Source organism: Macrosteles quadrilineatus, unplaced genomic scaffold, assembly GCF_028750875.1.
Source record: "Macrosteles quadrilineatus isolate MER2022 unplaced genomic scaffold, UCM_ALF_1.0 Scaffold_6__1_contigs__length_79288215, whole genome shotgun sequence".
Taxonomy (NCBI): Eukaryota; Metazoa; Arthropoda; class Insecta; order Hemiptera; family Cicadellidae; genus Macrosteles; species Macrosteles quadrilineatus.
In genome coordinates this window covers 69,787,348-69,803,708 of record NW_026542599.1, presented here as the reverse complement: position 1 = coordinate 69,803,708, position 16,361 = coordinate 69,787,348, and the positions used below count along the sequence as shown (strand labels likewise).

At 37.0% G+C, this 16,361-nt stretch overlaps 1 protein-coding gene across 2 annotated transcripts in view; it reads left to right on the top strand.

Annotated features, from left to right (window-relative positions):
• Window positions 1-16,361, top strand: part of LOC128996152 (zinc-regulated GTPase metalloprotein activator 1-like) — a 230,611-nt gene that overhangs the window by 74,881 nt on the left and 139,369 nt on the right. For both annotated transcript variants that reach the window (XM_054421289.1, XM_054421288.1), the window contains exons 10-11: window positions 8,318-8,375; window positions 8,787-8,921. In XM_054421289.1, coding sequence (XP_054277264.1) covers window positions 8,318-8,375; window positions 8,787-8,921 — 193 coding nt within the window. The remainder of the gene's footprint in view (window positions 1-8,317; window positions 8,376-8,786; window positions 8,922-16,361) is intronic.

Here is a 16,361-nt window from a genome sequence, read left to right as displayed (position 1 = left end):
AAATATAATTGATCTGTAAACCAATCTATATATAATGTAAATTATTAAATTAATTTTCCGTCAATAAAAAATCAAAGAAAATAAAACTATTGTTTCACTTCTGAATCCCACATTTAGCTTGCGCCTTCACTTGCTAGCAAGCTTGTGTCCAAGCCGGTGTGTGTGTCTGGTTGTATCACCGAACTGCAGGCGCTAGAATATGTCCGTATGCAATAAACTAATTTTGTTTGTAAAACATTTTTTGTTTGTTGTAAAACATATCTTGGTGAATTTCTTCGTAATTCACATCCAACATAGACCTAAATATATTTATGACAAACCCCTACACTTATTAAATTGTTTTATTTTTATCTCAATGGGGTGGATTGTGACTTTTTCTTTCGTAAAAAAATGGGTTAACAGTAAATCTTTATAATTTGTTTGAAGACGTTAGACATAATTAACATTTGTTGAAAATCCATTTTACCTTATGATAAGAGTTTAAGGTGGATTTTTTCCATTACGGTACTTACATAGCTCAGTGGTAGGGCCTAATTGTGCTTGCCTGTTAATCAAAAGGTCGCCGGTTCGATTCTGAGTAATTGTTTGGTGGTTCGAAACTGGATCCAGCCGTTCTTGATCATTAGGCTTTTAATAAGTGGCCCTTACTAATGAAACAGCTGATCTTTGTCAGTAACAAAGCTACACAAGGCATCACCATCCATTCTACACTCATCCATCACTCATATTTGGGTTAAAATACGCACCTAGTTCGCATCCACATCTCAACTGAATATGCGTATGAATACATTTATCAGTATTAAAATTTTTCATACGCCAATTTTTCTAAAGGGAAACTTTTAGCTTTATTGTCATATGCCAAATTTATCGTCCAGTCAAAATATATTAATTTATGACGAAACATCCGAAACATCTGAAAGTTTAGAAACTTTGCACATATATTTCTAAGCACCTTGGGAAAATTATTCCAAAAGTCCCCATAAATAGATATGAGGCGAACTCTAGTGGCGATTCGCGGAAACAGGACCCATTAATTCGTTTTTGCTAAAATCTCGAGAACCGTTTGTCGGAGCTTAAAGTGACCAATACTAAATAAAAAATCATTAAATTTCCAACAAAAATTATTTTTACACTTTTATTTTTTCCTAATGGTTACCGAGTTATAGGGCGCTAAAATGTGTTTTTTTTTCTTAAATTGTACTTTAGTTTGCACCATTGTTCGCACCCCGACAGTTTGAGAAAAAACTACATGTTTTAAAGCAACTCGGTAACCATTAGGAATGAAATAAGAGTGTAAATGTCATTTTTGTTGAAAATTTAATGATCTTTCATTTGGTATGTAGCCACCGGTGCACTGATTTCGAGCACTCACTGAAGCGGCAGTAATAGGATCGCTAATCCTGTGGTGATTTCGAGCATGGGACCTCCAGGCCTGGAAGGACAATGCATCTAACTGTTCATTGATGAAATACCTTAACATCTATCATTGGTTTTTGATCCTAGGTAGCCTAAATAGGTGTTCACAGTCTGAGTTAACAAAAACGTACTACTATATTATAAATTTAAGTAATATGGTTCAATTTTGTTTTTTAATTAAATTGTGCGTGTGAAACCATTTTAAGGTATTTTCAAAGAACCAACATTTGAACATTATATCTTTTGCATACTGGCCCCGTTGCAAGGCACGGGTATAGTGCCTAGTTGTGAGTATAAATATCTAAATCAAAATTTCTTCGAACGAGTTCGTGAACAAGCATGATCTGACGATGTGGACGGAGAACTATGGTGGTTTTAAAGGGTAAATTTGGGTTCCGTTTCCCTATTACTCTTTACACAATTTTACACAAATTATTCAAATTGAAAATTGATTCAAATAATTTAATTTATACGACAAAAATTCAAAACATCGTAAATCTAAAACTCAACTGTTTTAGTTTGCTTGTTTTTGGAAATATTTGATCACATTTGAAAAATTGGTTTATTTCATCCTAAGCTTTTATTATTTTACTAAAAAAACCCTCTAAATTACCTTTCCCGTGTCAGAAAAGTACTAAGTACGCGTTAAACGTAATGGTATCTAAATAGAGAATACATCTGACATGTTTAAGGTGATATTTAAGTGTGAATGGAATAAATATTTGTTTATTTAACAATGAAAAATGAAATCCAATGTGGATGAAATTTACTTAGTACATACAGCTTAGCTGCGCCGTGGATTTAAAAAACCCTTCTAAATGAAAAATGTGGAATAGCCTACATAATAAATAAAAATAAATATAATAATAACTAATCATAAGATCGCCGGTTCGATCCTGAGAAAAGTCCGTAGCTTTTTGATGGTTTGAAACTGGACCCAGCTGTTCCTGATCATTGGGCTTTAAATAAATGATCCTGACTAATGAAACCGCTGATCTTAGTCGGTAACAAAGCTACACAGGTCATCACACACCATTCTACACTCATCCTTCACTCATATTTGGGTTAAAATACGCACCTAGGTGGCGTCCCCATCTCAATGATTGATAATTAATAACATTTACACACATATTGCAATTTTCTAGTAATGATTCACACAAAGAAGGGTTTCAAAGGTACAGCACGTACGTCGTGAGCTTTGTAGGACGACCAACTCGTGCGAGTTTCCACTTCACGTTTCAACATGGGTTGTGCGTCGTCTCATCCAAACATTTTTGTTTTCATGAAATATTTACAAAGTGCCAAAACCGAAACGTACATACGACTGAACAGTGCGTTGCGCAGAGAAGAAGCAGAGCAAAGGAAGGTCGCCCTAGTACGGCAAAAGTTTATCGATTTGATACTAAAACAACTGAGGGACTCGCACATTAATTTGTTAACTTTTGTCAAGTGTGTAGGCCACAACGTCAGGAGCCATACAATGTGGTAGTTTGATTTGAATTTGTTTCTCATCTTCCCCTTTTTAATCATCCTTAAAGTTCTAGGAAGGCCAAATGCTCGAAATCACCATAGGATTAGGGAACCCATTATTGCCGCTTCAGTGCAATGCTCGATTTCACCGCGTTTTGGATTTTCGTGCTCGAAATCAGTGCGCCCGTAGCCACTTTTAACTCCGACCAATGGTTCTCAGGAATTTTGCCAAAAACACAAAAAGGCCCTGTTTTTGCTAATAGCCGCTAGAGCTCGCCAAATATTTATGGGGACTTTTGGTATAATCGCGTGCAAAGTTTCAAAAGTTTCGGATTTTTTCGGAGGTTAAACCTTTTTTTAACTGGACTATTTCATAGCACGAGATCAACTACTCCTTGATATAAATCTTCATTTTTTTATTTAGACGTTTTACAACTCTGTTATTTGCTTTGTAAGCCCTCCCAAATGATCTCAGAATTTATATGACTATTGTAAATAAGAGTCATCTTAAGTAGTTTTTAATTTGTAGTATTTTTTTTATTGCGTTAAGAATCTATCCTTCTATCTATCTAATCTATCTTTTACTGCAGATAGAACGATGAAACGTTGGATTTTCTAGGATGTGATGCTTGCCAATGCTTGTTATGAGTCAAATGACAAACACATTTTCATTTCGTCAGTGATGTACAACAAAAACGGAAATTGTTGTAAAGGTGCATAATTTCAAGTCTAATGAAACCAGTGATTTTAAAGTGTACCTATGATTGTGCTACTTAATTTTCCAATATTTCGCTTATTTCTACAATTTCTATCTCCACAGGATCGCCACGTGTGGTCGTTTAATAACACGGCCATAACCATAACAGCCTTAATAATCCGCAGTAATGCTACCAATAGCCGTTGATCAATAATCGGATCACTGATTAAACGACCAAACCCCAAGTTAAACACTATTAGATTCCCCCATTGCCTCGTGCCTTATGATCCCTTCCTCTGTTGGATTCTATGCATTACCGTAGATAAATTACACAAAATCCTTGATAACCTATAGGCACCGTGGTACCGGTACCATTTTAACGCGTCGGTACCGATTACCTGTACATTGTAAAATAGTTGAAAAAACCCGACACTTTTACCTAGAACCGATGGTGCTTGGAATCATTTTTTAGGAAACACACATCACTGTAAGTTTGTATCCAGGATGGCCTGTATCGCTTGTGAGTTTATGCAATCTCTTAACGGTTAATATACAAAATGCAAAATAAACGGTTATACCACATATTTACTCTAATTTGTGGTTTTACCTAGTTAGCGAATTTACCTATAGAGAAGTACCATAAGTACCAAAGTGAAAATAAAAGATTTATTTTCAAGCTCTACAAACTGGTTTGGAAAATAAGTTGCGATATTTTTTTATTTGGGACCAAATATGGAAGACTCTATTTTTTCACCATAAAACCTCTTTGCCATAGTCTGAGAATGTTTGAATCTGAACGGATGGTAGTTACTGCTTTGGGGCCATCAAAACGAAAAATTAAATTGGTCCCGGGTCTAGGTCTTGCTATGAAACCTTCGGTAGTTGCATATTTGTACGGGAAGTTTGCTAACAAACTTAATACATGCAATGGAATGTGCAGATCACTTATACTATTTAAAGTAAAAGGTTTTACTGTACATCTAACCAAATCATCAATGCAAATTACTATGTTATCTACAGGGATAGAACGCTTATCCTGCAGATGTATATTATCCACGCCAACTCAGCCTCCCATTTACTCGAAGGACCAACGTTATGGTGGTAGTTGTCAGGGATGGTGAAGGGGAGGGGGTTCCGGGGTTCTGATTAAATTGGCAAGGTACCAGTTACACGGCAGATGCCTCCGTTTTCACGCCCTCTTGATCAATAAGCCGCAGTGGCCGTGAATAAAGCCACAACTGCCTTCCCTCTACTGGCGGCTCGCCGTTTAGTTGGCTCTGGGGAAGGGTTCAGTATTGCCATCTGGGATAGTTCGCGATTTCGTTGAGTGTCAACGTAGACAAAAAGAATTAAATATAGACTGTTATCCCTGCTGTAGTTACCATGGTTACCATAGGTTCTGGCGCACACCGCTGCGAGCGCCGTTTAGTTACGTAGCACGTACGCCGTAACTACATGGCGCACCCAGCGGTGTACGCCAGAACCTATGGTAACCGCAGCACGGCTGACAGTCTTAATTCTTTTTGTCTATGGTGTTTACTTATTGTGAATTAACCTAATGGTGTCTTCCACGTTGGGGTCAGTCCCTTTTTTGATCAGGCTATATTGCAGTCAAATGTAGTTATACGAGACGAGGGCTCCTAGGGGTCGGAGGGTTTTTAGTTTGCAGTCAGGTTACAGATAAAAAATTATATACAAGTTTCCGATAGGTTATGTTGTGTTTAGTGAGGTAGGTTAACAAAACATAACTTTACTTTGTGTCTCAAAGTCAATAAATCAACAAAACTACGAAAAATATCAATAAGTTACCATGGGATGACTCACTTAACCTTTCAATATTTACCAAAACTATAGTCTATGTGATGGAACCTACCTCTTCAACCTCCTTCTAGCTGGGGACTGGCCAATGGTTTTCCGATCCAGCTCCAGGTAGATGGTGGGCGAAGAGTCAGGTTATATCATACAGAGTATAGCTGTAATAGGATTTTATGTATCGTCCAGTTTAGTTTCGTTATGGGCTTTATTTTTGTCTGGATAATTTTTGACACGAATTCTAGCCTTGCCTCTTGACCAAGATACAATAACTTGTGTAAGCAAAATCTTCAATGGTTTATGTAATTGTAGCCTACCTTAAAAAAGAATCTTGCCAAATTTAATCTGTATCGAACTTTTACCAACAGTTTTTGGGTTGCATGGTTACAAAACATGTGTTTAGCAAGTTGAGGATACACAATTTGTCCTTGTGCAATATAGGTGTGGACCATTTTCATTAATAAAGAGAATATATTAATAACTTCTGAGAAAAGTCAAATCAATAAAAAGCGTTATTTTTCTAGTGTGTTGGCTTTAGTGGACACAAGTACAATTGAGTTTGACGTCATCATTAAATTTGAAGTAAATCAGACTAAAATAAATACGGAATGTAAAAAGAAATGTGGACACATAATTTACGTGGTGGTTCCTTGGGTCAAAATAAGCATAAAAGTTCTCAACTCTATAGTTGTACAGTTGGTAGAGTAGTTATGCCAAAAACGTAATCCTACTTAAAATAAACAAATTCCATAAAACAACCGGAATCACTTGATGCACCTTTCAACGCTGATTGTGACTTTCAGTAATCAAAAGTAAATGGGAAATAAGTAAATCAATTATATAAATCCGCAGACAGAGGGTGCATGTGTGGGGTGGCATCGATGTTAATCTGTTGATTTATTGTTGTGGATCTGCCGGGGTCATTTATGGTTAGGGGTTAATATGGAGTTGTCCAAATATTGCGGCTTTGTACGTCTGTTATTGTAAAAGTTTAATATGTATATAGAATACTGTTAAGGAACTACTGGTATATGATTACCAATGCTTGATTTCCTACTGATTACCATTTTGGAGGGTCTTATTTTTAGTTTTGAGGTTTTTCTTTGAAGCCAGATCTGGATGGACGACTTCTTTGGTAATCGGACGCTATGGAGATGACGGTATTTTTCTGGGGCTTGAAAAATGTTATAAATCAGTTTTGATTTTTCAAGCATTTCAGTTAATAAGTTTGACAGTATAAGGTAAACAATATACAAGTTTCTTCAGATTTTGGTGGTCTCCCCTACGCTCTGAATTTGTCCATCCACATGGGGCTCAGGTATGCATGTGAACCATTGACTGTAGGTGTGACCCATCGATATATAACTAGTTATATATCGATGGTGTGACCACCAGGGCCACATCGGTTCTTAATATGGCCCTAACGTTGAAACAATTTATAGTAACTCATCAGAATACCTATTTTCAGAAAGTTTAGAAACTTATCTTTATAATATCAACCTTTTGTCACATGATTGAGAGCAAACTGTGTCTGTGCTCAAATTCCACTTGGATTCAAACCAGCAACCTTCAGCTATGAAGCTAAACACCTGACCAAAGACGTACATCTTAATCTAAGCACTACACAGTGTAACCCCCCGTACTCCCGCCACCACAAATCGTAGCGTCATCTGTTACATATTCAATCGCGGCGCTTAAAGGGCAAAATGGGACAAGTAGGCTGACAAATTGACAAACAGCACTTCACACGACCCCCGTGGAGGGGCGGGGGGGGGGGGGTAAGTATCGGGGCGGGATTACGGAGCTTCCCCTGTCAATAATGAATATGTAATAAAAGAGGGCCGTAATTTGTTTGCGAGAACGACCAGCTGCGTTTAATCCTCGCGACTCATCCAGTCCGTTAATTGAGAGAATTGAGCCGCAGTCCGCGGGGAGTTCGAGGATTTGAGGACAGTTATCATTTCATTATCAATTGAGATGGGGACGCTACCTATGAGAGTATCTTAACCCAAATGAGTGAAGGATGAGTGTAGAGTGAGATGATCTGTGTAGCTTTTTTACTGACCAAGATCAGCTGTTTCATTAGCATTAGCCAGGATCATCCATATAAAGCCCAAAGTACTCATGAACTTTTGAGAAAACTACAAGTCACACCCCCATAAAATATATACTTGAAATGTTCTTCATGACGAGAAACCTTGCTCAAAACTATCCATCATTTCATAAATTGTGTAATTTCTTTCTTAAGGGAACTTTCCATGTACCTAGTGTTAAAAATACCTCAGCTGTACTCATTGGTATGCTATTCTTTCAATTTATTACCTTGTTAAAATCAGGTGTGATTAGTTGTTTGGGTTACTGTATTCTGTTTAGTTTATTTCAGCCCTAACGAATGAATAGTTTTATTAATGCTTATTAAGTCAAACGGGGTGAAGCAAGGGTGAAGCCCGTGGGTAACAGCTAGTTTATTTAAAACCTAATGATCAGGGACAGTTGGGTCCAGTTTCTAATAATCAAAATGATACTACCTTTCTACGTACCTTCTTACAAAATGATAATACTCTTTATAAACTGGCCTAAATTGTTAAAGATACATTATATCGCCTACTGCTGCCTACTAAGGACCTGAAAAATACAGTTGAAGAGTTTGGGAGTCCTTGAGATTAAAAAATACAGTGTCCAATTGAGATAATTGAGCCGCAGTTGCGTCCGATGAAAATTTGAGGACGTTATCTCCTTAGTACGTTGAAACTGTGGAAAATTTGCGGACATCTTTGCAAAACGTGGACACGTTTGGTTCATAATAAAAATATGAAACGTGAACAATATACCGAATTAATATTTTGTCATACATCTAAACTTTACACGTTTTTGTCTTAAAACTTACCTATCTAATTTGAGTTTTTCACTCTATGTCCACAGGATAACTTCCATAGTTGAAGAAGTGAAGAGGAACGAAAACTCATCACATTTAGACCAGGTAAATCTTTCTTATGTTGTAGTTTAGGTTGTTTTGCAGTCCCTGTGAATTCTACTATTATATTTCGGCAGCATGTTGATTTTATTGGTTTTTGTCTGCTTTATACATCTATTTTGATTAATAAGATCCATGGTTCACTTTACAGCTTAATGATATAGGCATAGGCCTACGCTATAAATTGTGTATTAGTAGTGACGGTTAACTGATTCAGATATTTTCCCATTTCAGAACGTTGGAACGATTACTTTACACCTAGATTAGGGACCAATATAATCAGTATCACTGGAACTTAACCTGTTACTTTTCTTAGAGTAGAGACATAGGGTTTGTTCTAGTTTACAGATTCAAATGAACGTGCCTGTTACGTTTACCTGTTACTTATATTTACCTGTTATTCCTCATCCGTTGCAGGATGTTGGAACAGTTACTTTGGAGCTGGAGAAGGGTGTTTCCAGAAAGTGCTTGGAACTGTTCCTCCAGAGATTACTGTGGGAGAAAACCGTTGTTGACAAAAAAGGAAATCCGTCCACGATAATTCGGTTTAAGGTAAATCTAATCAGGTTATTTTATAGAAACATTAAGTAAGAATTAGTGCAATAATTTTCATGTTTTTGTTGTATGTTTGAATACTTTTTCTTGTGTGTCTATTATAAGTGGAACTCCAATTAATGTTTTTGTAGAGCAAAACTAGAGCTTAATTCAGCACACTACTATATTAATTTTGTTTTTGTTTAATCAGAGTTTCAATTATTTTATTTATTCCTTATTTCATGTATTTATCTTTATTTCATTAAGTGTATACATGATAAACAAAATGAACTGCATGTATACACTCTAGTAGGTCTACATTCAGTACCTTCTAAACCTTATATTGTACTTCACACAATTCCACTAAACATCAACAAGCGTCTTACTAATGAATAACTTCTTGATCAGCATCGTGCGTGTTATTAAGTTACGTGAAAGGAAAAAAATGTCAAAAACACTTGTAATAATATATTTACACTTTTTTGCCCACAAGACGGTAAATTGGTAACATATGAAAGATGGTAAGTGGTGATCGATTTCGATTGGACACTCCATTCACTCCAATCATCATCAGATCCAATAGGCGAATGACAAGAATTATAAGGGACGCCATTTGAGATTCTTGTCATTCGTCTATTGGGTCTGATGATGATTGGAGTGTCCAATCGAAATCGATCACCACTTACCATCTTTCGTGTTTTAACCGTCTTGTGAGTAAACAGTATAAGTGTGCATATATTATTACTAGTGTTATTTGACGTTTTTTTGTACTTTTCTAATGGTAAGAGTTATTGACAAATTGGAGAAATAATGTGTCAAATTGCTGATACCTTCCACATGTCACTACAGGTAGCCCAGTTCGTTCCCACCAAAGTGTGCAAACACCCTCCCTTCCCGACATCCGTCCATCTCTCCCATATTAACTGACAGTCTGATCGCAGTAAACAATATTTGTGCTGGATGAATAGCAAATTTGTGTTGAATCCAGAGGGTCGGATGAATGGTGCGGCTCAAAAACAGGATTTGGATTTGCCCTCGTTCCAAAATGGCGTCTCTCCTTGTGTCCACAATTATCATAGCTTGCTAAACAGTAGAATGTCCCCCGATCTAGCAGGGGTAGTTTTGGTGTGTTGCGTGTTGCCTAGGGGTGGATTGAAGGGGTTGATTTAGGGGTGGTTTTAGGGGTGGTTTTTTGGATTAGGGGTGGTTTTTTGGATTAGGGGTGGTTTTAGGGGTGGATTTAGAGTAGGGGGTGGTTTAAGGGGTGGATTTAGTGTTGGGGGTGGTTTAAGGGGTGGATTTAGTGTTGGGGGTGGGTGTTGGAGTTGGGGGGTGGGGTGGGGTTGTTGTTTTTGGAAGGGTTGAAGACTGTGTACTCTTATGTTAATATAAATTTAATAATATTTAATTACTTCTTTGGTGTTCCTCTATGATTTATGAATTATCTTTTATGGTATTGAAATTAACGGAAAAAAATATTTGAATCAGGTGTTTTCTGATTGGTTGAAAATAAGCTCGCTTCTGATTGGTTATAAATAAGTGACTGTGGTATTGAAATTAACGGACAAAAATATTTGAATTAGGCGTTCTCTGATTGATTGAAAATAAGCTCGCTTCTGATTGGTTATAAATAAGTGACAGTTGTATTGAAACTAACAGACAAAAATATTTGAATCAGGTGCTCTGTGAGTGGTTAAAATAAGCTTGTACCTGATAGGTTATAAATAGGTGATCTGTGATTGGTTGAAGGGTATATCTGTGAGAGAATTAAAAATCCTGGTTCACTCTTACTTTGGCGGTGTTTATAGGTGTAGTTCTTTTGCTCTGTGACATTTGCTGAATTGTGTGTAGTGTTCTTCTGTAAAAAGGTTATCGTTGTGAGTAGTAATATTAAGTTTTCTTTTATGGTGTATTAATTATGTTTGTAAATAGTAGTGATATTTAGATTTTCCTTAATATTTGTTGTAATGGCTTCTGCTGTTGAGCCAGTTGAAACTATTAGTGAGGACCAGTCCTATGTTAAGAAATTTAGACTTTATGGGACCAAGACTATATTTAAATTTTCTAATCCTCCTCCTGAAACTAGTGAGTTTGATTGGCTTAGACAGGGATTTGCTTCCATTGTAAAAAAGATGAAAGATCAAGCCCATGATAATGACCAGCTCGGGTTTACCCTTCAAAGCCTTAATCTTAAAGGTAAAGATGGATATGTAGCGTTTCGACCTGCTGGGGAAATTGACGAAGATGTGTTGTGGCAGATTTTTGGGGGTATTGTACAAAGTAATTCCGAATCTATCAAGTCAACGGATACCTTTAAAGTCGAGTGTACGCGAGTGAATCTCCCTGTAGGTTCGGGTACCCGTAAAAGACCTGGATTGTATAATACTTTTGATGAGGAATGTAAGGCTAGGACTGGAATTGTTGTGATAAAAAATAATGATAATTTGTGTCTCCCTCGTGCCTTGGTGGTAGCTGTTGCTCATGCAATTAAAGATCCTCTATATAAAGCGATTCGCCAAGATGATAGGAAAAGGCAGACAGTGATGGCGCAAGAGCTCATCCGGAGGGCTAGGGTAGAAATGCCTGAGAATGGTGCTGGAATTCTTGAACTAGAAAGGTTTCAAGATCTGTTGACCGATTATAAAATCACTGTTTACAATTATGATAGGAAAGGGCGTGATGTGTATTTTGAGGGTCGTCCAGAGAATGCTAAATCTAAAATTAACTTGATTTTCTGTAACGGTCATTTCAATGTCATTACCAGTCTAACTGCTGCTTTTGTTTGTAAATATTATTGTGAAGCCTGCTATGTCCCTTATGATCATAAAACTGAACATAGATGTTCCAATATTTGCTGCTACTGTCTGACCATCTCACCTCCTTGTAAGTTAGAACATGGGGGAGTAACTTGTCCAGAATGTAATATTATTTTAAGAAATCAAAGGTGTTTCATAGCCCACAAAATTGATAAATGTAAAAAAGTGAAAAAGTGTCTTGATTGTGATAAGTTGGTTATGATTAAGGGAAGACCTACACCTCATAAGTGTGGTGAGGTTTATTGTAAACCTTGTGAATCTTTTCAGGATCCTAATCATAAATGTTACATGAAACCCAACGAGGGTAAACCTACATCTAAAGGTTATCTGTATATATTTTTTGATTTGGAAACCCGTCAAGATGAGCCACTCTCCACTGATCCTGACCAGAAAGAACATAAAGTTAACTTGTGTGTTTCACAACAGTATTGTTACCAATGTATTGAGGCTAAATTTTGTATTGCTTGTAAAAACCGTACGAGAGTCTTCAACTCTAACCCGGTTACCCAATTTATGAACTATGTAATGGAAACCCGTAAACAGTTTAAACATGTTTGTGTAATCGCCCATAATGGTCAGGGTTTTGATTTTCAGTTTTTGCTTAAGTATATGCTTGAACGAACAAAATTCACCCCTGAACTGATCATGAGGGGTACAAAAATTATTTTGATGGAAATGGACAACGTGAGGTTTGTGGACTCGCTAAGTTACTTCCCCATGGCCCTCGCTGCACTCCCTAAGGCTTTTGATCTGCCTCCTGAAAGAAAGAAAGGCTACTTCCCCCATTTATTTAACACTCTTGCCAATCAAAACTATGTAGGCCCGATGCCTGACAAACAGTACTATTGTCCAGAGACTATGTTTGAAAAGTCCTACAGGGATTTTGAAAAGTGGTATGATGAACGAGTGGCTGAGAATTATGCTTTTGACTTTAAAAAGGAGATCTTAGAATACTGCATCTCAGATGTGGAAATTCTAGCACAAGCGTGTCTTAAGTTCAGGACAATATTCCTCCAAGAGTGTAATGTTGATCCTTTTTTGGAAGCTGTAACTATTGCTAGTGCATGTAACTTGGCCTTTCGTAGAAACTTTTTGAAACCAAACACGATTGGACTTATTCCTAAGAACGGCTATCGTTTTGTGAATAATCAGTCAGCTATAGCTATCCAATGGTTAAGTTTTGAGGAGGAAATCCGTAAAGTGAGGATAGAACATGCGGGGCGTGGAAAGGAGATTAGTATTTCTGGTTTGAAAGTTGATGGATTTGATGGACAAAGGATCTATGAGTTTCACGGGTGCTATTGGCACGGATGCTCCAAATGTTATCCTTATAACAGAGATGCTCCTCTGAAGGAGGATCCCTCTGACTCGCTTCACTTGAGATATGAGAGGACCAAATCTAAAATTGCTAAGTTTAATGACTATGAAGTAGTTGAGATGTGGGAGTGTGAGTTTCGTAAGTTAAAAAAGGACCGAAATCTAAAACACTTGGAAACACTCCCTATTCTTAATAATCTTCCTTTGGACCCTAGACAGTCTTTCTTTGGAGGCAGAACAGGTAATGCTAAAACTTACCACAAGTGTGGGAAAGGGGAAACCATTGAATATGTTGATGTTTGCTCTCTTTACCCATATGTATGTAAGTATGGTAAGTATCCTATTGGTCATCCTACGATTTATGTGGGAGATAATGAGTGCAGACAGCGAGGCTTACATGTAGATGGTCTGCTTAAGTGTAAAGTGCTACCACCAAGGGATCTTTACCATCCTGTCCTTCCGGCAAAGATAAACAATAAATTGATGTTTGTCCTATGCAACACCTGTGGGAATTCTCAAAATCAGGGTGAATGTGAACATGAAAGTGGAGATAGAGCTTTAATAGGAACTTGGACTATGGATGAAATCAGAAGGGCAGTGGAAAAGGGCTATGTAGTTTTGGATATGTATGAGCTGTGGGAGTATGAGGTAGCCACATATGAAAACGGGGGTTTGTTTACAGATTTTATTAATAAATTTTTAAAGATGAAACAGGAAGCTTCGGGGTACCCTGGCTGGTGTCAGACTGAAGATGACAAAGATAAATATATTGAAGATTATTTTAGGCATGAAGGTATCAGATTGGACAAAAGTAAAATAACAAAGAACGGGGGGTTGAGATCATTAGCCAAACTAATGCTTAATTCATTTTGGGGTAAATTTGGACAGAGGGAAAACCAAACCAAGGCTATAATTATTAGAGATTCAAAAACACTATTTGAAATGCTTACCAAACCGGAAATAGATGTAAATAGAATACAGATTGTTAATGATGATGTTGTGGTTGTGAGTTGGGAGTACTTAGAAGAAGTAGGCGAACCTTTGACTAATGTAAACGTAGTGATAGCTGCATACACCACAGCTCAAGCGAGATTAAAGCTCTATGAGCATCTAGATGCCCTTGGTGGTCAGGTATTGTATTATGATACTGATTCTGTATTATATGTATATAAGGGTGGTTTGTACAGAGTTCCTACAGGGGATTATCTTGGTGAAATGACCGATGAGCTGGCTGAGTACGGACCTGGATCTTTTATAGTAGAATTTGTTTCTGGGGGTCCAAAAACCTACGCGTATCTTGTTTGGTCAACAAATAAGCAGATCTTGGTCCCAGTTTGCAAAATTAAGGGTCTCACACTCAATTTTAAGACTTCCAAAACGCTCAACTTTGAAAAATTAAAAGAAATGGTCCTTAGTGAAACTAGACGACAAATAGAAATTAACGAATCTAGAATTCGCAGAACTAAAGACCGGAACATCGTTACCATAAATGAAACTAAAGTTTTCCAAATTACAGGACCTAAAAGGAAGCATGAGGGTGAGTATGGTACCTTACCCTATGGATATAAAAAACAAAAACTTACCCACCAGTCCTAACAACATACTGTTGTGTTGTATCCATCTTTTTGACTAAGAGAGGTTGGATGATAAGACCTCCCCCCTCCTAATGCCGCGTGACTCTGGGAACTTTCTTAAATATTTAGTCTCTGTTTGGAAGCGAAAGTGTTAACAATGAACCGTTATTGTTGCGAGAACAAATGTTTTGTAACCCCTTCGGTTCATGTTGATGGGATAGCATGTAGAAAATGTGAAAGTTTTGGTTATTGTATGTGTCGTTGTAAAAATTACCAAGCCCCAGTACCTAAATTGGTTGAACTTAAAGTATATAAAACTCGAAGTTGTTTTACTTGCTGTAAGGACAAATGCTTACAGTTTTATTGGGATGATTTGCAAAATATCTGTCTTGAATGTTTCCCTAAACCGCTGTGTGAATGTAAATTAAAAATTTGTAAGAACCGAAGTGACTGGTCTGTTGTATGAATCACGTGACCAAGGGTACCAGACAGTGATACGTTTGTCACCGTCATTCTCTTATTTGATCCCATGCTGATCAGACATACTCTGACATAACCCATTTTTTGTGAAAATGTTTCATCTTACTTCTTATATATTTAACGACCGGCATGTGTCTGTATTATTTGATTCTGATGATAACCCTTGGTTTAAAGGTAAGGAAATTGCTGATATTTTAGGCTATTCTAGATCACGAGATGCACTTAAAGCCCATGTTAAAGATAAATATAAAAAAAATTATGCATTTATAAGGAGCGGTAAAATGCCGCTCCCTTTTAACAATCAACCACATACGGTTTACATTAATGAACCGGGTTTGTATTCTTTAATATTGAAATCAAAACTCCCTATTGCGGAGACTTTCCAGGACTGGGTGTTTGAAAAAGTGTTGCTCTCTGTACGTAAGTATGGAGAATACAAACTTGTAGCTGAAAAAAATACATTATTACAGTTACTTACTCAGTCTAATGAATCCAATCGTCAACTTGCTCAAATAAATACAGACTTTAAAACATCAAATGATTTATTGTCTAAAGAAAATCAATCCTTGAATGCAATTTTAACTGAACAGTCAGGTAAGGTAACTGTGTTTCCTTGTGATAGTAATCTTCAACACGTTCTCTGTGTTTTGATTAGAGAAACTGGAGGGAGTGAGAACGAATACAAGTGTATTCGAACAGAAAAAAGACATTTTAGAACAGCTGTAAAAAAGGCTAAAAGTGATGGGTTTGTGCCGTGTTTTATACGATTTCCTGTCCCTAATGGGATAAACATCTTAAATAAAGCAAAAGAAACCATGTTAAATCTTGGTATATATTTTGAATCACATTTTAATAATGTCATAACGTCTTATAATTTTGTAAATATAGTAAAACTTGTTTTAAATGAATAAAAACCCCATTGAATGTGAGTGTGAATGTGGGAGTTAGTAAGGCTTAACCATGAAACCTCCTGTTTGTGGACAGACACCTACGTAATGGTTGGCTTAAAACACCATAAATCCATACGTAGATGGCAGGTTGGCCTAAAAACCATAGAACAATGAGTTTCCTGCGTTTGCCACAAATTTGTGAATGAAGGTCAATGGCACGGCTGACTAAAAGGCCTGTAAACCTGAGTGTGTGTATGAATGAAGGACATAGTTGAATGACCTTAGGTTGGTATTTCAGTCCGGTGGGAAAAATTTAAAACAAGTAAAATACTGCTCTCTGATTGGTCGTAATAAGCTTGAATCCTATTGGTTGTAAATAAG